Here is a 21552-nt window from a genome sequence, read left to right as displayed (position 1 = left end):
GAATTCATTTAAAAATATGGTGTATGCATACAATAATACGCTAAAAAGAATGAAGCATGCATTTTCTATACACTTTCAGGAAATTTGTATGATACTCTGGTTAAAAGCTCAGGTTTGATGATAAACGGACCCTTGGGTCAAGCGTCAACTCCACCACTTATGACATGAACTCCTTTGGATATATGGCTGTCTAAACCTCAGTTCATCTTTGAAATAGAAATATCTACCTTATGGACTAGAAGTGAGAAATAGATTAGTTAATACATATAAAGTGCATAGAACAATGCATTTAATTAATATACTAGTCCCCCTTATCTGCAGGAGATATGTTTCAAGACCTCCCCCCTCAAGTGGATGCCTGAAACTATGGATAGTACAAAACACAATAAATACTATTATTTTCCTATATATACATATCTTTGATAAAGCTGAATTTATAAATTAGGCACATTAAGAGATTAATGACAATAACTAATAATAAAATAGAATAATTATAACAATATGCTAGCATCACTACTCTTGCCCTTTCGGGCCATTAAGTAAAATAAGGATGACTTGAGTAGAAGCACTGAGACGAAAGTCGATCTGATAAATAAGAAGGCTACCAAGTGACTCAAGGGTTGGGGGCATCTACAGCACGGAGATGTTAGACAAAGGGAAGATTCATGTCCTGGGGCAAAACAGAGTGAGACAGCTTGAGATTTCTTCACGCTACTCAGAATGATGCACAATTAAAGCTTACAAATTGTTTATTTCAGAGTTTTCAATTTAATATTTTTGGACTGCAGTTGACTACGGGTAACTGGAACCATGGAAAGTGAAACCATGGATAAGGGAGGAATACTGTACTCAATAAAGGCTAGCTTAAAACTATTGATTTAAAAATGTATTAATTGTTGGCCGGGCGCGGTGGCTCACGCTTGTAATCCCAGCACTTTGGGAGGCCGAGGCGGGCGGATCACGAGGTCAGGAGATCGAGACCACGGTGAAACCCCGTCTCTACTGAAAATACAAAAAAAATTAGCCGGGCGTGGTGGCGGGCGCCTGTAGTCCCAGCTACTCGGAGAGGCTGAGACAGGAGAATGGCGTGAACCCGGGAGGCGGAGCTTGCAGTGAGCCAAGATTGCGCCACTGCACTCCAGCCTGAGCGACAGAGCGAGACTCCGTCTCAAAAAAAAAAAAAAAAAAAAAAATGTATTAATTGTTTAAAATTGTTAATATGGCAAGTCTTTTATCATGTACTGTTTGTAAAGAGGCAGGAGGTAAAAGAGTAAAACATAAGTGTGTGTGTTTATCGTGTGTGTGTGTGTGTGTGTGTGTGCATGTGTGATGCTTAAAAAGATTCCTGGAAATATGCACAATATTGTTAACCATGTTATCTCTGGAATTTGGAGTAATTTTCACTTTTATTTTTGTATTTACCAGTATTTGATTGAATATTCCACCATAAACATGTAACATCTTTATAAACAGGAAGACTATGCATCAAGGTAAGGAACATCATTCTCTAAAACATAAATTGTATCTTTTAAAGCACTATAAAGGAATCATTTTAAAATTCAAAGTGTCTCTGATATAAGACAGAGTGCCTTAAAAATACTCAATGTGGTAAGACAAGATAATAGGATTTCTTTCCATAAGACAAGAAAGAAAAATCAATTTTATCATGTGGTAATCATGTCGTGTACAATTATAGAGATTTCAGGTACCACACAAAATAAATTGTTGCTGATTAACCTTAATATGCTATCTCTCCTGAAGGTGGAAAAATAATGAACAGAAATATTTAAGCAAACAAACCAATGAAAATGTAAACCCTCATTATTCCCGATACATTTGCTATCTGGATGAGTTTTCAGATAACCGTGGAACGTGCCTGCCATTCCAGCATTCCCAGAATTTCTAATATGACACAAATAACAATTTTCCAGAAAAAAGTTCATCAGTTTTATACTACAACTATAAATTTGGAATTTCACTCTATACTTCCATAGAACAACAGGTGAAGTTATCAATCTTAAAGCAGCCTCACTTATTAAAATAAGAGATTTGTTTCTTATGGGAAATTTCTTGTGCAACTGATGAGAAATGACTTAGCCTTTTCAGATAGAATTTTGATAACACAAATGAAGACCTTTAGAAATTATTCTCACCCTTTATTCCAATAACTTTAATTTCAGAAATCTATGCTAAAAATAATTAGGAATGTGGACAAAGATTTATATATAATAATGTTATGATTGCATTATTTACAACAGCAAAACAGTGGGAAATATAATTATCTAATGATGTTGGAAAAATTAGGTAAATTAGGTTAAGGAAGTATTAAATAAATTTATATAATATAACTTTATACAGCCATTGAAATAATGTTTACAAAGTTTTTATGGTATGTGTTTCTGATAATAATAAAGCTAAAAATGCTTTATTATTATTAGCTATTAAACTAATAGCTAAAAAAGCAAGCTAGAAAACTGCATAAAATGTATAAAAGCTTATAAAGAAACATCCAAAATTAATTATCATTGTTGGTGGGTTACAGGTAATCCCTCTCATTCATTAGTGTACTTCTTTTTGCACTTTCCAAATGGAATGGACCTCAAAGGTCATTTAATCCAAAAATATCCATTTTATGCAGATGAAAAGCATCTGGAGAAATTAAGCAATTTAGACATGGTTTCACATAGACAATGCAACCTAGGCCGATGTTCTTTTCCACAGTTTCATCTTGCTTCTGTTTGGGGCCTATAATTATTATGTGCAATAAATCATGTGTTCATATTTTTGCCTTGATCCTACTCTCTTCCAGAAAGTTCAGTGTGTCCAAAGACAGTCTAAATTCAGCTGCTTGTGCTATCATTTTAAAATGAGATCACTGGCTTTGACTGTAAAGAAGCTAACATGTACAAATACTTTGCAAGTCAACTCATAATTAATGGGTTCAGCGTCTACGCAAATTCAGTAGTGGGGCTTCTCCCCAAAGTGAAAGGTTGATTCAGGGTCCTGGCAAGGCAAATGAGGAATTGTTTGGCTACTAACTACTTAAATAGGAAATACACAGAAGTTCTTTGTGCTTCTGTAAGAAAAGCTGAAAAAACATAATAAAAAAGTAACTAGCACAGACATTCTCAACACGTGGTCCCAGGACCAGCATATTACCATTACCTGGAAACTTGTTAGAAATCCAAATTTTTAACCTGCCTCTCCATTTTACTGAATCAGATCTACTGTGAGTAGGGCCCAGCAATCTGCAGTCTGCAACATAACAAGCCTTCCAGAGAACACTGACGCATGCCAAATTTGAAAATCACCATCCTAGCAAATCAGTAGGTACCATGGTAGTTTTTGCCAAAACTGTGTTTTCAAGCAAACATCCAGACAGGGATTCCCTTTAGCTTCTGATAATTATAAAATATAGAGCTAGTCAGGTCCCCAAGAGTCGCCTCTGTTCTCCTCATCCCTTAATCACTTGTTTAGTGACTCTGATAAGGAGGTGGAATGTTAAACAAGATTTTTTAAATTCCAAGAGTTCTCCACTCTAAATGGAACATTTTGTTGTATAAATGGTGAGATTCACATGTGACTTTCCTACTTTTCCTTCGAGAAAGAGCTGAAACTCATTATTATTATTATTATTAAATGTTATAATTAACTTGTTGGTAGAATTCTTTCTTTGGCAACAGATGTCACTGGCTTGATGAAATCTGAAAGAATGTTACAAAGAGACTTCACTAGGGGTAGGGGGATGTGAGTTCTGTTCCTCAGTTGGTTGAGCTCAGACACAGCCCTGAGCACGTTTCATTTTGCTCTACCATAGAGCTGTTTCTTTATGATCACTAATTTTTTTTCCAAAAGTCCAAAGAAGAAAACGGCACTTGAATATCTGAAGGAGAGATTCAGCTATTTTATTAGTGTATTTGTAGGTTTGTTTTTTCAATTCCATATACATTTAATTGTGTATCTGCTAGGTATATGCATGGCACTGCTTTATGCAGAATACCATATAAATAGATGAATAAAATACTCCCTGCTTCACAAGAAGTTTATAATACAAAAGGGGAGATAAGATGAACACACAAAAATTATCAAAAAGTATGACACAAAGCATACCCTAGGCATCAGAGATATATGAATAATGTGTGATGAGGTCTAAGGAAATTTGTTCACCATTTCTAGCTCGAGAAGACTTGAGGGGGGAATTCATATATTCATTTGAACTTTAAGAAATGACAGAGCCAGGCGAGATGGCTCACATCTGTAATCCCAGCACTTTGAGATGCTGAGGCGGGACAATTGCTTGAGCCCAGTAGTTCGACACCAGTCTGGGTAACATAGTGAGATTCCCCTGTCTACAAAAAAAAAAATAAGAAAAATTAGCTGGGCTTGGTGGCACGCTCCTGTAGTGCTGGCTACTCAGGGATTGAGGTGGGAGGATCTATTGAGGCCAGGATGTTAAGGCTTCGGTGAGCCATGGTTGCACCACTGCACTCCAGCCTGGGCAACAAAGCCAGATTGTCTCAAAAAAAAAAAAAAAAAAAAAAGAACTGACAGGAGGGAGCTCTAGGAAACAAAAACTTCAACACCATCATAAGGCAGAAAGCTTTGAAATGTGATCAGGCAAAGGTGAGCAGGCCAATTACTGTAGCTATCCTCCCTAGCCATGTATCAGTATCACCTGGGAAACTTTTTTTTTTTTTTTTAAATAATGATGTCCTGGTCTGTCTCCCTCCCCCAAAATTCTGATTTAATTTTCTGGAGTGTCACCTGGGCACTGGTTTTTAAATTTTTAAGTTCCTTAAGTAATTGGAATGTGTGAACAGGCCTGAGAACCATGGCTATAGCAGGGATGTGGAAGTGTCTGACCCCATGGCAGGGAAAGTATTGAATGCCTGATTAAGAAATGTGTGTTCTGTTTAGTAGAAAATAATAGGGGAGTGTTTAATAGCCACTATGATAGCAGAAGGATGAGGCAAAGCAGCTGTAGGGAAAGCAGAGCCAGGGCAGAGCAGATGCACATTTTACAGGGCTTGGTGAGAGATGTGTGTTGTGATTTCAGGAAAGAGAAACTGAAACTGTAAGGAGGCAGGTAGATCCCTGAACAGGCCAGTTTCTCTTGAAAACTTGAGATTCCAGTTCACCTAAGTAAGCAAGTCCTCTGTTTTTGTTTGTTTTATGTTTGTTTGTTTTTTTTGATGGTTATACTACTGTCATTTGCTCAATAGAAATATAAAGTTGGCATCGCAGAAATTAACATGTTTTTAAGAAAGAAATGATCGCTCAGAGCTTAAGGAAGACTGCCCGAATCATAGTGATCTCCTAATGGGGATGGGGGATGTGACGATGAGCTTTAGAGCTGAGAGAGTGAGGGAACATGGAACTAGCAACAGAAACATGTCAGGCAAGAATGATAGATACTGCTGGGATAGCACCATCAGTTGTGTTTTACACGTGTTGAGGCGGTAGGACACACAAATCAAAACATCTGTCAGGAAACTGGCCAATCTTGACTCTCCAAATTCTGCCCATAGGAGACAAATTAGGTAGGATTCAACCTTATTTAGAGGTTGTGTCTCCTGAGGGCGATATTGCATCTGCAGAGTAGAAAAAATTCTTGACAGGAGTATCAAGAAAAGGAAAAAAGTGACTGGGGATAAACGTCTTAGAGAATGTCCATATTTGGAGAAAGAACACAAAGAAGGAGGGGTTGAAAGATGGGAGATGCAGGTTAAGGCATCATTCAGGAGGTTAAGAGAGAAAAGGGTTTGGAAGAACACTCCCAAGCCATACCGCGTGCAAGATGTTTATTCCACTACGGCTCATGCATTTCATCAAGTTTGGGAAACACTGCTAGAGTAAGAAAAAAGAAACTGAGAAATTACCTCAGTGAATTCACATCAATGCTTAATTCATTATTTAAATAGAATTTATATAACTTTTGAGAAACACTGATATTCTACTCACGCCCAAATCTATTCTCATACCAAAAATATTGCAATTCAATAGTGACTGAATTTCCTAACAAAAAGGAGTTTCTTGGTAAATTTTGAAGGCACAATTTTAGGAGGTAGGTGGGGGCAAAAGTCATTATAGACATTTAATTGGAGAGAGATTGCTAAGAAAAAATTTCTACTTTTTCTTAAGATTTTATTACCCAAATGGTAGTTTGTATGTCCACCGAGAGACAGTGTTAGAGGGAAGCAACTTCAGCTAAAAAAGATGAAAGACCATCAGGAGAAAATGTTAATTATTTTGGGAAACATCAAGTCTAAAAAGGAAGTGAGTTGAGAGGTTTCAACAATATTTATAATATTGAGAGTAGAAAGTAAAAGTTGTACAATTATTAAAAGACAGTCTGGGAACTATAGTTAGAAGCTCTCAAACTCCTCCCAGATTGAGAAAAATGTCAAAAATACTTCAAGCAGCTAAACTGGATAATGCATTGGCATAGCAAACACACTATACTTGGAGTCTCCAAACTCCCTTTTTAGTTAATCCACAAACTGTGGTTTGAAAGCTCCCATATGAAGGAGTTTGTTTATCTTTCCTGGAGTCCTTCCTCAATCTAAATGTAATTCGGATATTATGTGTTTTTACAAATTAAATCTGCCATTCAAAGCACAGTTTAGGCAAAACTAAACAAAAATGTCTAATTTCTTTTCAAAAAATAGTCTTTTTTCCATTTTAAAGATATACAAAAAGAACAATGACCCGAAGTAAATTACTTACCAAATTTTCAGTGCTGCATTTTTCCTTAAAAATAAAAGAAGGTACATCTAACAAGAGAGTTCAGAGAAAGTATCTTCAAAGCTGTATTTAAGCATTTCCCAGCTTTAGACAATTTAAATACCCAGTCTGGTTTCTATGTAACTTAAAAAGATCAAACAATTAGAAAGAAGCTAGGCTTGAAGGCGCAATGCTAGGGACTTTGGTAAACATCTGGTTGCCATTTTCAGTTGTAAGAGCTAACCCATTTAAGGAAGCAGTTTAGTTTCTTTGGAGTAAAAATGAGACACTGGCTTTTTGTTCTCTGTGCACAGCGAAGGGTAAAGAAAACATCAGAATGGGGAGGCCACTCTAAGCTCAACTTTTATAAATAAGAAAATTTTTTTCAAAAATTAAAGTAAATTGAACTCAAGTCCCTGTAGTCTAAACAACTCAACTGAGTTAAGGTTAAATAAACATTCCTTGAGCTCCAGTGAGCCAATTAAAGAACGAATTCTGTTTGGTCATAAATACATCAGTAATTCTATAAGCACTGAGGAAAATAACAATAAACCTGAGCATACAATTACTGTGTGTCATAACATAATAAAATACAACAGCACAGTCTTATATGTTTCTTTGATTCAATTTCTTTTTTCCCCCCAGTTTGATTAACTAAAGTACAGAAGCACTTCTGATACCATCCAAAGCCTATTACTTGCATAATGAAAAACGTATGTCAAATGTGTTCTCGGCAAAACACCGGCAAGGCAAAACACACAGTGCCTTTTAAATGTGACCTTTACTCTTTTGTCTTCCTGCTAAATAGTCATACAGCATATTAAACTCAGGAAAGCAGCAGGGTGCTGGTGTGGGGCTAGAGGGGGAAAAGGAATGAGAAGAGAAGTTCATTAGGCTCTCAAGTCTTAAATTCTCAGCAGAAGCATCTGCTATAAACGTGCACTACTAGTCCAAGAGGGCCACCTCCTGATTTGCTCCACACTGGTGTTTCTCACCTCTTCCTTGCCTGCTATTTCTCTCTTCCGCCCATGCAACACCAGACAAAGCGAAGACTAAAGAAAACGAATCGCTGCAATGATAGAGATTCACATTTTTGTCTTGTTTTCTCTCATTCTGTGTGTTTGAGTCTTATATTGTACCACAGAACTGTAGAGTTGAAAAAAAGCTTTAGTGGTCATTTCACTCATTCTGCTACATAATACAGCAACCTAGAGTTGCTTCTGTTGCAACCAAACTTCCTACTTTTTGGTCTGGGCTGTTCTACTGCTGGACAACTCTGATAGATAAAATGTCCTTCCATAAACTGGTCCTAGTGATGCCCTCTTGAGTTACTAAAAATAAATCTTGCATTCAAGCACCTTGTTAAGCAATGGGAATACAAAAATATTGGTTCAACTACTTATAGGGCCTCCCAGAAACATTCTCTTCAGTTGAACAATCTGTTTTCTCATTCCTGCTACAGTTCTGGCTTCTGCTGCAACTGTAGAAATAAACTCTCTTGAAGTATATGTAAATAATTCTGACAAAATGATAAAATATACTCCGTGTCAGAGTCTTTTGAACTACATATTACTGAGACTTGACCCCAGGAGCAGGTTAAAAACTTAGAAAAATACGTATCTTTTTTTTTCTGGCCACTTACTATCCTATGAAGTAAAACAATGATTTACTGAATAGCACCTGGATGATAGGAAAGAGAATAATTTGATGGTGTCTTTTTTTTCTAGAGAAGTATATTATTAAAATTCTGGATCATAATATATGTTTTTTCAAAGCAAAGAACTGGAAGACCAATAAAACTAACATTACACTAAGAAATAAACTACAGGGCATAATATAGAGGATGCAGATAGGACCTAAGTGATACGATGCGGTTTTTGACTGTCCTCCTTCTTGCTTTGTATGTTCGCAAGTAGCAAAAGCTGTATACTTACTTTTACCAGAGAGCATCCTTAGGTAACACTATGTGTTACACTGCTTTATAGGCTATTGAACCTTCAGTAAATCAATTATCACCTCTCAGCAGATGACCCACAAATCTACATCTCCTGACCTGGCCTTTCTGCTTGCTTGAGTTTCTGCTGAATACATCCCTATGAAAAGTTCACAGCACCTATAACTGAATATGTATAGAACAAAACTCATCAAACCTGTCCCAAAATCAACAGGTCAAGTAACCTGGCAAATGTTAACAGGAGAGCCTTGAAAGGAAGGCGAGAGTAAAATTCTTAAAAATGGACACAAGTACTTAAAAGCCCCAGCAGTATAGAATCATTTGATGTATAAACTATCAGCCCTATGTAATATTATATTTATGGTTTCATTATCTTTGGTGTAAGAGTGGACTTAAGTCTAAGTAGAATATCAGTGTTCCTCTAAAGTCAAATAAAATAAAAGTTTTATGAATTAAGTTTAATACGAGTTTCCTGAGTGAATTTGCTGTTTAAGGAGCCCAAATATTGATGTACTATTTTATCTTCCTTTGTTCATGTATTTAATAAATATTTATCATATGCCCCTATGTGGAAGCTGTGGTTATAAATGATAAGCAGAAAAGACATGGTCCCTGACCTTAGGAAGCTTACAGATTTTTTTTTTATGTGAGATGTTTCCAAGGGAATAATCCAGGAGAGTATGTCAGAATTTCAGGAGGATTTACAACCCAGACCTTCTAATGAGAACATATAAGTTGAGAAGGCTAAATTGAAAAACACCCATCAAGTTCATTTTACCCATAATAACATCCAACAGCAGCACTCTTATACTACTGCATATTTTAAATACATCTCCCTACTGGGGAAATGTCATATTCTCCTTTCTGTAACTACTTCTTGACAACAGTAACAATATTAGCTCCCGTTTATAGGGTGATTACTATGTACCATTCTTAAAACAACCTCAAAAGGATCAACTTGTAGATGAGAAAACCAAGACTTTCAGAGGATAAGTTACTTGCCCAGGGTTATGTAACCATTAAAAGGTAACACTAAGGACCCCAACCTAGGTTCTGTCTTACTTCAATGCTTATACTTTTTAATTCCCAAAGTCTACTACCTCCCCAAGAAAGTTATTATTGTGGTTAAATTCGTCTTACTTATGGGCAATTTAAAGCTCGACTTCCTTATAGCTTCTTTTTTATTACAAATAAAAAGAAAAATGTGAAATATGTTTTCCATTACAAAGGTTAAGATTGATCTGTCGTGGATGTTTCTTTTCTATACAAACTTCAGAAACAGCTTTTGGCAAGTAGCCACTATAAATAACCTTCGAAATTAGACTAAATTTCAAGTGATATACTGATGTTGGACATTCTTTAAAGTGCAAGTGAATGTAAATAAAATATAGGAAGATAGAAATCTATTAAATTATAAACAAGGAAGGAAATAGATCTTCCTTTTTATATTTTCCACAACATTAAGTAGTGATCTGTATCTCTTGCTCTATTAACTATATATTTTAATAGTATTTCCCAAGAACACATTTGGGTAAATAACAGTGTCCTTATTAGGAGTTGAAAAGCTGTGAAGCAGCATCATTTAAATACTATTCTCCAGAACACACTGTATCAAGTTTAATATCAATACAAATTCCAATAAATACTATTTATTGTAGTATTAACTCTAGCCCTTTATGGAAATGTCTTTGCTATATCATGCTGCAATGTTATACTCTCAACTCATATTAGAATGTTGCTATATGAACCAAGATATGACATCTACTTTATTTTCAATACAAATGTTGTTCTGGCTTTTGACCCATTGCATAACTTACCATTGTTTACTTAATACTCCCTTTGAAAAAAATTGTTTTAAATATCTCATTTGAGCATGTGGGAAGTTAGGGGGATGAATCATAATGGTTCCCTCTTCCTGAGAGTAAAACTTCTATTATTTCTCTTGTTTGTTCTAGGTGCTTGGAGGCTCACAGACAAAACTAAGCCTAAATTATGGTAGCTAAGTGGAATAACCAGTTTGGCCCCTAATTTTATATGTACATTTTATTAATTTTGTTATTATATATTTTATTGTAAACCAAAACCTTTTTGAATAAGATTTGGTGTAAGTTAAAAAATGAAACATCTCAGTCCTAGAGTTGAATCATCAACTTGGTATGACATCAAGTTACATAGGCTTATACTGTATATAGGAGCTAGGAAACTTTTCTCTGTAAAGGGCCTAACAATAAAAATTTTAGACTTTAAAAGCCATACAGCCTCTGTTGCAATTAATCAACTCTGCCTTTGTAAAACAAATGCTGCCAAAGGCAATACAAAAACAGAGGAGAGTGGCTGTGTTCTAATAAAACTTTATCTACAAAAACAGGCAGTGGGCCAGATTTAGCCAGTGGACTGTAGTTTGCCAGCCCTTGGCAAGGACATCTATATGGTCTTTTACTTTCTGTGTTTCTTCAAAAAACATTCTATGTGAAACCCCCAAGTTATAAAAACAAGAGCAATTTCAAACTGCAAGACTGACTTTAATTCTGTAGCTTGATTGCAGGTTTGCATTTTGTTTTTCACATGGATTATGATATACATAATTTGTATATTTGTATACCCTTTTCAATACAATATATATTCAGAAATTGACAGAAAATTGCCAAATATCCACTACGCTTCAAGTATACATAAATGATTCTGATCCAATGATAAAATCTACTCTAAGTCAGAGTCCTTGACCACATACTACTTGGATTTTACCACTGGAGTAGGATAAAAACTTTCCTTTTTAGGCCACTGTGCACTGAAGCGTTGATTTACTAAACAGCACTTACATGATAGGAAACAAAATAATTGAATGGTGCTCCTATATTTTCCTTTAGAGAATTATATGTTCTCACAAATGCAGGGGCATAAGATATATTTTTCCAAAGCAAGGGATGGGAGAACCATAATAGTGCATGCTTTTACTATGCTACGTTTTGTAGGCCTAAATCTGTAAAGACAATTGTTCTCATACTGTTCTCAAAATCAGTTTAAAGATGAAATGCTGTTTGTAAATACCTATGCAGTTAAATCATAGGCAATGCAATAGCATAATAGCAAGCAGACTGTTGCATTGTTTTATTCCCAAAATTAACTCTAAAAATTGTTACTCTTTGAACCAATAATAGGTCCCTCAGAACAGTGCTCCCCGAACTGGGCTACACATAAGAATTATTTGTGGCTGTTTTTAACACGTAAAATCCTGGGTTGCTTTCTCTGGCTACTGCATGAGAAAAAACACTGACTGGACTTTACCTTGTCTCCTTCTAGAACTCTGATAAGATTGGACAAAGTGATTTAATCCCCATCACATACTACTCTGAAGTTAAGAACATTAATGCCTTTAACAGATAAGAGGACTAGGGCTCAAAGAACTTAACTTGCTTAAGTCATATGTTCATAGCCCTAAAATCTTTCCCAATAGAGACATCAACTTCTGTTATGTCACTAGAAAGGAATTAACCAGTGGGTGGGGTGACATAACACCCATATTCTAATGTAGGACTCAAAATTGCCTACTTTTCCCTTTTCAATAAGTGTCTAGTATATAAATCATAGGAAAACTAAATCAAATACAAAACTCAAAGTTACTCAACCAGTAAATATTATATTTAATAGTGGAGTATTTCCTATCTGGCCTATGACAATTTTAGTTTTGCTGATTTTATCCTTTTATGTTCCTCAAAAGGTTAAAAAAGAATGGCTCCAAGCTGGAAAGGGGCAACGTGTGCTTCAAAAGATGGTGCAAAGTGAGTGACTTTAATTCTGTAGCTTGATGGCAGGTTTGCATTTTGTTTTTTGTGTGGATTATAATATACATAATTTGAAAGTGCAATATGTATTCAGAAATTGACGGAAAATTGCTAAATATGTACTACTCTTCAAGTATATGTAAATAATTCAGATCCAATGATTAAAATCTACTCAAAGTAGATTTTAGAGGTGAATGGAATGGATCAGGAAAGGACAGGAAAGCAGGTGAAATAGAGAAAATACCTTCTATATTTATTGTCCTAGGATGAAAAATACATTTTATCAAAGTGTCAAAACTGCACCTGGGTACTCAGTAGCATTTGTTAGAGTATCTGTTTTGTTTTTAATGTAATATTTTCAAATTGCAGGTTAGTAATCGGCATAAAATGCAGTGGTAAAAGGAAGTGGAGTAGGGTTCTGGATTATTCTGAATTGTTTCCTCTTCCCCCAGGCTGCTCAACTTGGGAAGGTTTCATTTAAATATTCCCACTATAGTTTCATATTCTCTGTTGATATACACATGGTAAAAATAACCATGAGATGAATATGTGAAACTAAAGCAAAACAAATTCTGTAAGAATCACATTTCTAGGAAATATTGTTTTGTAGCAAGTGCCTCAATTCAAACATAATTTATAGATTAAATTTGTGGCATGGAAAATAGGCTGCAATAAAAATGTTTTCTTTCTATACAATAAATCATCAAGGAAATGTTAGATTATAGTCACAACTCTTTTCTAAAAAAATTTCAGGTATTTGATGCATATTGTTCTCATAGTAAAAACTACAAAATCAAATAAAAAAACAAAAATCAATGTTCCATACTCATGAAATTGTGAAATTGCTACCCTTTCTTGAGACCTATCCAGTAATAATATCTTACTATACACAGTAAAAGAATGCCAAGACAGAGGTAGGATTTAGATGTTTTAAAAGCTGTGGGAATGTGGGAAAAGGAAACCAAATAAGCATTTACACTGACAAATTCTAGGGACACTATATAGTTATCTTGGGCCGCTGGGCTCAGCAGTTCCTTTGGCTGCCATATTCTATTGCCTTCAGGCTGTTTTTGCACTTCCTTGATATTTGGAAGCTGCAGAGTAATTCTCCTTTTTCTGGTAAAACTGACCCAAGAACATCGAGGGAAAGAGGAGATATAATCCATCTGTTTTGCAGCTGGAGAAAATTGAAAACTAAAATTCAAGTTGAAATGTACAGATTATCCATGTTGTGCCCATAGAAAGTCAGTAGCAGCACCAAGAAGGCAGGGAAATTTAGGAATTTTAGAAAATAGTAGCATGTTATCAGGGCCATTCTGCACGGCTCCAGGAGCATGGGTCCCATGGCAGTGCACAGTAGTTATACAATCACCCCTTCAGTGATGGGATGAAATATTTTGTTGAATGAAAGAAATATTAAATATTTCATATTTTTTTCTTTATACTAATAGGTATTCTGATAAATAGGTTTCTAAATATCATTTATGAGTATCCCAGAACTCTAGATTGGTCTTACATAATAGAGCCAACACCAGCAAAACTATAAGGTTTGCAAAGTTTCTTTTCAGATCTCCTTAATACTCCAGAGATTTCCTATTTTGTTTTCTTTTCCTCACTTGCTTCCAGAAGCTCAGTGCTTTAGATTTCCACACTACTCCTAGAAGGCAGTGATGACTAAATGGAATAAACAAATGCCTGTGTCCCCATGACCCAGGCTCTGCATATTTTAAGACCTTCTTCTTCTCATCAAAGCAGATCTTCTGGGCTCTATTCCCTCAGAGTTTCTTCTAAGTAGCTCACAGTTTCACTGCCAATGTGATAAAGGATGGCCATGGCTAAATAGTCCCCCAACCTTCTCAGAAACATCTTCCCAACTTGCTTTCATTCATTCGCCAGCACAAACCAGCAAGGGGCACCTAACTGAAGGAGTGCTGTGATGATGGCAAGATTGTTCTGAAAACTACTGTAATACCAGGATCTGACTATTCTCCACCAAAGGAACCGATGGCTGAGAGCATTTAACTCAAATTGCTTCTCCTCCTCCCCTTGTAATAAATAGGAAAATAGATATATTGTACAATCATAAAGAGAAAAATCTGATTTGCTTATTCTGAATGAGGGTTCTGCATTATTGTAGCTCTCATAATGATAGGTAAGTGCAGGATTATGGACTAAGGGAGAGATTGAAGTATCAAAGAGGTAAAAAGCCAGAGCAGAGAAAGTGAGAGTTGAAACACAGGTATCACCATCTGTCCATCCCTCACACCAGATGTAAGATGCAGGGTGAGTCACTTCAGCCGGTAAAGCCTCAGTTTCCTTTTCTGCAATCTGGGTTAGGGGTGGAATTAATATTTCTTAATCTTAGGATGTTTGGCAGCTGTAGTGTAGGTTAAATGTGATCATGAATACAGAGTATAGCATGGAATCTGCTACAGTTACTTGCTCAAGAAATGTTAGGTCTTATTGTTATTGCCCTTTTGACTCTCATTATTTACTCAACTTTCTTTGCAAATAACTTATTTAAAAACTTGTCTCTTATTATTCTCTCCAAATGACAGAAATAATGTACTTGACAAGTAATGGTACATATGATCAATATCCATACTTCTTTCCTATTTTTAGCCAATCTGTGAATCACATTTAAGCTGGCTTCTGGAAACAATTTCCAGCACATTCTACTTGCAGTCAGATGAAGCTGCAATCTTCTTAAAATATGAAGCAGTTTGGGTGCTGGGCAGAAAATGTATTCAGTCTCATAAACATGAACATTTTTTGTGTAGCATTTATACATGAACTATACAACTCCAAAATGCTACAAATATATAAACAAAATAATTTCAGGAATAAAGAGATACAGTTAAAGAAAAATAGAGGGGAAATTTAAAAAAAAAGAGATAAGTTTTCTATGATGTGAGAAAGTTGGTCATGGATAAATATTTGTTTTTATAAATTTTTCTAGAGGGAGATAGTAGCACATTCTAGAAATTGTTTAACATTATACATCAAGTGACTTTGGCAGTTACTTCTTACTATTCTGACCTTGTTCTAGTAGCCCCAGCGCTAGGCCAGCATTGAGCCTTTCTTCAGCGATGACAACTGTATAGCCATGTTGAGTCAGAATGCGCTGGTGTAGCTGAAGCTCTGTTTTGCTGTGGAAAGGAGGCCTGTAGAGTATGGCCCTTCGGCCATGGCTGCCAAAGTGTGTCTCCATTGATTCTTCGATCTAAGAAAAGAAGGCATAGAAATTCAATATAAAAAAGTAGTACATTTCCCTTATAGGAAATCATGAATGCAAATCAAGGGCTATTTGGGAAGTTATTCTAAAGCTTTTCTCTAGAAGTGAAAGACAGTTTCTCTGAAAGGCTGACAAGGACAAAGATGACCTCATATGCAAGAACTGAAGGTCAACTGAATTGTCCTCACTGTAACAGAAAGATGAAAATTTTAGGCCATAAAATATAGAGGTCTTTGGAGGAATACTGATGCATAGAAATATAGAGCTCAACTCTAGCTGAAAATACAAATTAATAGCAATGCCTTTAATCTGCACTGTGCTTTTATAAAGTAGTTCTAGCTGCATTATATTTTAATAGCTCTTTTAGGTAAACATAGTAGAGAAAACACTCAGAGAGAATGGGTTTTTTACGGAAAGGACATGGTCAGGAAGGGGTTGAGGTGAGAAGCAATCCAGAGCTCTTTGTAGATAAACAATGCTGCAGTTTCTTTCAATTAGGTTGTAGCAAAACTGGAACGCATCTCAGTGAGGCAGAATGGGTCTTCACATGTGAGGAGAGGAGAACTACTGAAGTATCGTAATTCTATGTTATTCCCTCAATAGTTTATTGCTCTTTCATATAAATATTCCCCTTTCTCACAATGGAAATTGAAATTCTACTAACAAAGGGGATTTTTGAACTGACAAGGAAAAAGAAGGCTGAAATTTAAATTCATTATAAGGCTTAAAGGCAGATACTCAGTTTTTTCTGAAAACTTGAGATTAAACCTCAATAAAGTACAGATGATTTTTATTACTAGAAGGAGTGATGAGATTGGTTGGAGGTCAGCAAAAACCAGGAGAGAGGCTGAACAAGAGGAGCCAAAGGAGGTGGTGGAGAAGATGAGGGGGACTTGGTAAAAAACACAATTGGGAATCTAAATTACTTGCAATGACAGCTCTGAGTCAACAACCTGTCCATTTTATTAACCTAAAACACAATCTTTTTAATGTTGTGAATGCCATGTTTTTCAGCACTTAAATGTCTTCATTATTTCCCATACTGATAGAATCAATTCTACATCTTTTTTATTTTATTATTATTATTATTATTTTATTTATTTATTTTTTTGAGACGGAGTCTCGCTCTGTCGACCCAGGCTGGAGTGCAGTGGCGCAATCTCGGCTCACTGCAACTCCGCCTCCCAGGTTCACACAATTCTCCTGCCTCAGCCTCCCGAGGAGCTGGGAATACAGGCACCCGCCACCACGCCTGGCTAATTTTTGTATTTTTAGTAGAGATGGGGTTTCACCATGTTAGTCAGGATGGTCTCGATCTCCTGACCTTGTGATCCACCCGCCTCAGCCTCTCAAAGTGCTGGGATTACAGGCGTGAGCAACCACACCCGGCCCAATTCTACATCTTTATCAAGCAACACAAGATCATTTAACATATACCCTGCCTTCCTTCTCTGGTCAGATCACATCACACTCTTAATCATCTTTATTCCTGACCCACAACCTGCTCCTTTATACATCACTATTCCTTCCACCTACAATTCCTTCCTCTTTTCGTTATTTCACTTATCAAATTCCAAATCAACTCTCAATAGTCAAACATTATCTCTGACGGAAATTTTTAATTGAAATGCATACTTTCATTAGCACTCATGAAAGGAAATTATATTTTTTTCATATCAATCAGCCCCTTAACAGCCAGGCCTGCATTGTTCATGTCTCTCAAATGTCTATCCCAAGACATGATATATGGTACATGCTTAATAAATGAAGATATTTAGTAAATTAATGAATCATAGCATCTATCAAAATCTTTGAAGATGCATATTGAAAGAAAGAAGAAACAGGGTTAGATTGTAAATCCTTTGAGGACAGGAACCATATCCTATTTTTTTATTGCATACAAACTATTGCTAGCTGAAAATTCATAGACAAAGCACAGAGTAGTTCAGGAGGACACAAACTCTGGATCTAAACTGCTGGATTCAATCACCTGGCTGCACCAGCATTATTTGTGTGACTTCAGACAATACTTTCCTCCTAAGGTGCTATGAAGATTAGACAGTTAATACTTGTAAAGTGCTCAGAACCATGCCTGCTATGTAGGAGGTGCTGTGAGGTATTATTTGTTAATAATAATATATCACAAAGAACAATGAGTCTGGAAAAACTGCTTCTGAGTTTGCGCTCTGCCTGGCACATGTTAACATAGCAGCTTACTATATGTATGATGAATATAATGAAAAAGAATAGAACTGTAGCTAATCATACCTTCTGTACGTGCTACTTTGGGAGAACAAGATTGATTAGATATTTTCCTTTGTTAAAAGACACTGCGTTTTATTGATGAGAAAACCATTTAAATGCAACAATTTAAGTGAAAGTTGGGACACGATTCTCCCCCATTGTTATAAATGTTGGCAGTATGGCAGGGCGCGGTGGCTCACGCTTGTAATCCCAGCACTTTGGGAGGCCGAGGCGGGCGGATCACGAGGTCAGGAGATCGAGACCACGGTGAAACCCCGTCTCTACTAAAAATACAAAAAATTAGCCGGGCGTGGTGGCGGGCGCCTGTAGTCCCAGCTACTCAGAGAGGCTGAGGCAGGAGAATGGCGTGAACCCGGGAGGCGGAGCTTGCAGTGAGCCGAGATTGCGCCACTGCACTCCAGCCTGGGCGACACAGCGAGACTCCGTCTCAAAAAAATAAATAAATAAATAAATAAATGAAAATAAATGTTGGCAATAATAAATTTATAAGAAGTGTTTGAAACCAAATACACATTGAGCCTTTGGACACAGGGGTTAGAGGGAACTGAGTAGCCTGTAGAAAGCCAAAGTAAACAAACAAGTGTCTAGGTGAAAGGGGAAGACAGATGCTTCCCAATATATCAGTGTCACTCAAGCAAACCCACTGTATCCAGAATTCCCATGTCACATTTTCTTCTGTAATCACAGGATGCTCCTCTCTATTACAGCTGGCTCAAGTACGAAAGGAATTTCACACAGGGAAGGTATATTTTAAAACGTTGAGTTGTTTTTATTTTGAAAGATACCATCCTCTTTTCCCCCAGTCAAGATCAATTTAAGCAAAAACAATGTAACTTTTACTAATATACCCTGTAAAAGGCATATTCTAAATAAAGTATAATTATTGGCCATATTTGGTAATAACCGTCATAGCCATAGACTGAAATTTTAACCCACATCTCAGACTATAGAGAGTAAATAGGAAATGAGCTTGTCAGTAGAATTATGTTGTACTATCCTGTAATACAAACTGCTGCTGTCCTTGTCATATTTATAACACACTGTATCAGCAGAATGGCCCAATACCAAAGTGCAAGAACAGTATTAGCCAGTCTGACAACAGGTGCACACATTGCGTATGTGAAATTAAAACGATGTGAACAATTATGTCAACCGCACTGGCAAGTGCAAGATCATCAAATGCTAATAGCAGCACTTTTAGAAATAAGAGGTCCTGATTATTCCTACAATTCCAAAGGTATATTTTTAATGGAAGAATACATTTCACCTGGTCACCACTACAACAACTTCACTTGACACAACCCTGCTGGCCCAGAATTTAGAAAAGAATGAGTGTTACGTAATGTTAATTCTGAGTGTTCACTTGCCTCTCATCTTGAGAGAGCTGCAAAATATTTCCTTAGAAATCCCTTTGCTAGACTACATAAAAGTTGTTTTATAACTGGACACTTTTTATTTTTAATGAAAGGATGTCAAAATCTGAAAACTTTGTGCCATTGGAGATAAAGCAAAGGACAAAATGCTGTCATAAAGTACTGGGGGCATTGGATGCAGCAATGTAGAGTAAAAAGAGAAGATTGGGAATCAAAAATCTGGATTTGAATTCTGGCTCCATCACTTGCTTGCTTCATCTACTGAGCTAAATTATTTAATCTACTCACATCAGAGTTTTCTGTCATGTGTAAATGAAGTAACAAATCCTATTGCATGAGGTTGTATTGGGAATTAAATGAATTTTCAATATGAAAGGGTCCAACATGGTGGCTCACCAATAAATTATGTTAAATATATGTAAATAAAACTCAGTAATAATATTATATTGTAACTTTATATTCAAAATTCCGTAAGCTTTTCAATTAATATAGTTTGATCTATGCGCTAAAAAGCATTTTTGCAATAATGTGTATGATTCCGTATACCTGATACATGTTTTCCTCTATAGGAGCGATTAAGTTTTAATGCATAAATATAATTTGTTTACTTATTACATTTATTTGATTTTTTTCCTGGGCCTTCCATATCTTGAAAACTTATATGTTTATTTTCTGTCTCTCTATACCAGGATGGAAGCTAAATGAAAGCATATGTTTTCGACTGTTTTGTTCACTTTTGCTTTCCTAGCCTAAAAACAGTACTTGGCATATAAGAGACACATAATAAATATTCTTTGAATGAGTGAATACAAACATCTTTTCCTTCAATGTGTAGAAGTCTTTGTTATAAATACAGCCATGGAAGACTGGGAATAGAAAGTAGTTAAGACTTGTATTAACAAATTTATTTCAATAGAATTGTAAATACTAGCAAGAATGACAAATACAGAGTTAAATATTTAAGCAAAATAATGAATTTACAGTAAAAAAATGAATAAAGAACTACATTATAAAAGTACTATATTTCTCAGTTACTTACACATTTAAAATCTTTACTAAAACTTACCATGAAGCAAAGAAATATAGCTCTTCAAAATATAGTAAGGCTGAAAAATAAAACTTGTTTTTTTTTTCACATAGTAGAAAGATTTTTTTCTGGATTTATTAAAGTAGCCATGTATTTATGACATCTTTTGATGCTCAAATACAAATCATATAGTAGACTTTGGATGTGTGTCATATATGACTAAAAGTTAAATTGCCTTCCTGGTCCAGATTTTGGCATTTTAGAAATATTATAGAGTCTATCATAGTGAATTATGTGTTCATTTTTGCACTGTAAGAATAAAATACAGATTCTTTTCCCCACTGGTGAAATGCACTCTTATTTTAGGGAATGTAAGAAGTAAATGGAAGGAATTTTCTAGGATCTATATCATATACATTTTCTATTTAAAACTTATAATTGCAGGACACTTTAGGGACCACAGGTTTCTGGATATGCAAGATGAGGTTTGAAAGGATGTCCCTCTTCAAACGAAGCTTTGGTGTACTTCTGTTTGCATCTTACAGCTGACTTAACTGAATCTCAAGCTGATGATGGGAGGGCTACACATTTCTCAGAACTACTCCAGGTCACTGAGCATCTTCTGACTGTACTCCTAAACCGTACTTTGGGGCTATCCCAACCTTCAACATCTAATGATAGGCAAGTTCACTCACCTGTGGATTTATATACAAATAAGAGAGATAAAAAACTAATAAAGTTTGCTTATCAAAAATATATTCCTGCAGGGCGTGGTGGCTCACGCCTGTAATCCCAGCACTTTGGGAAGCTAAGATAGGAGGATCGCTTAAGGTCAGGAGTTCGAAACCAGCCTGGCCAGTGTGGTGAAACCTTGTCTCTACTAAAAATAGAAAAAATAGCTGGGCATGGTGGTGTGCCTGTAATCCCAGTTACTCTGGAGGCTGAGGCAGGAGAATGCTTGAACCCGGGATGTAGAGGGTGCAATGAGCTGAGATCGTGCCACTGCACTCCAGCCACGGTGACAGAGCGAGACTATCTCAAGAAAATTTTTAAAAACTAAAAAAAAAATGTATTCCCAATAGAGCTTTGATGAAATAGCACCCACTTAAATAGGCATCACCAAAACCCATTATCACCTATATCCTTCAGTGTAATTTTCCCAAGGACACACTTCAAAATGTATAACTATATAT

General features: G+C 36.0%; 1 protein-coding gene across 1 annotated transcript in view; it reads right to left on the bottom strand.

Moving 5' to 3' along the window:
• Nucleotides 1-21552, bottom strand: part of CPED1 (cadherin like and PC-esterase domain containing 1) — a 314315-nt gene that overhangs the window by 271244 nt on the left and 21519 nt on the right. The window contains exon 3 of the mRNA XM_055283806.1: nucleotides 15499-15682. Within this exon, the coding sequence (XP_055139781.1) occupies nucleotides 15499-15682 (184 nt within the window). The remainder of the gene's footprint in view (nucleotides 1-15498; nucleotides 15683-21552) is intronic.

Source organism: Symphalangus syndactylus, chromosome 6 (assembly GCF_028878055.3).
Source record: "Symphalangus syndactylus isolate Jambi chromosome 6, NHGRI_mSymSyn1-v2.1_pri, whole genome shotgun sequence".
In the NCBI taxonomy this organism is placed as follows: domain Eukaryota; kingdom Metazoa; phylum Chordata; class Mammalia; order Primates; family Hylobatidae; genus Symphalangus; species Symphalangus syndactylus.
Note: the sequence above shows the minus strand (reverse complement) of the source record. Positions and strands in the feature narration are given on the sequence as shown.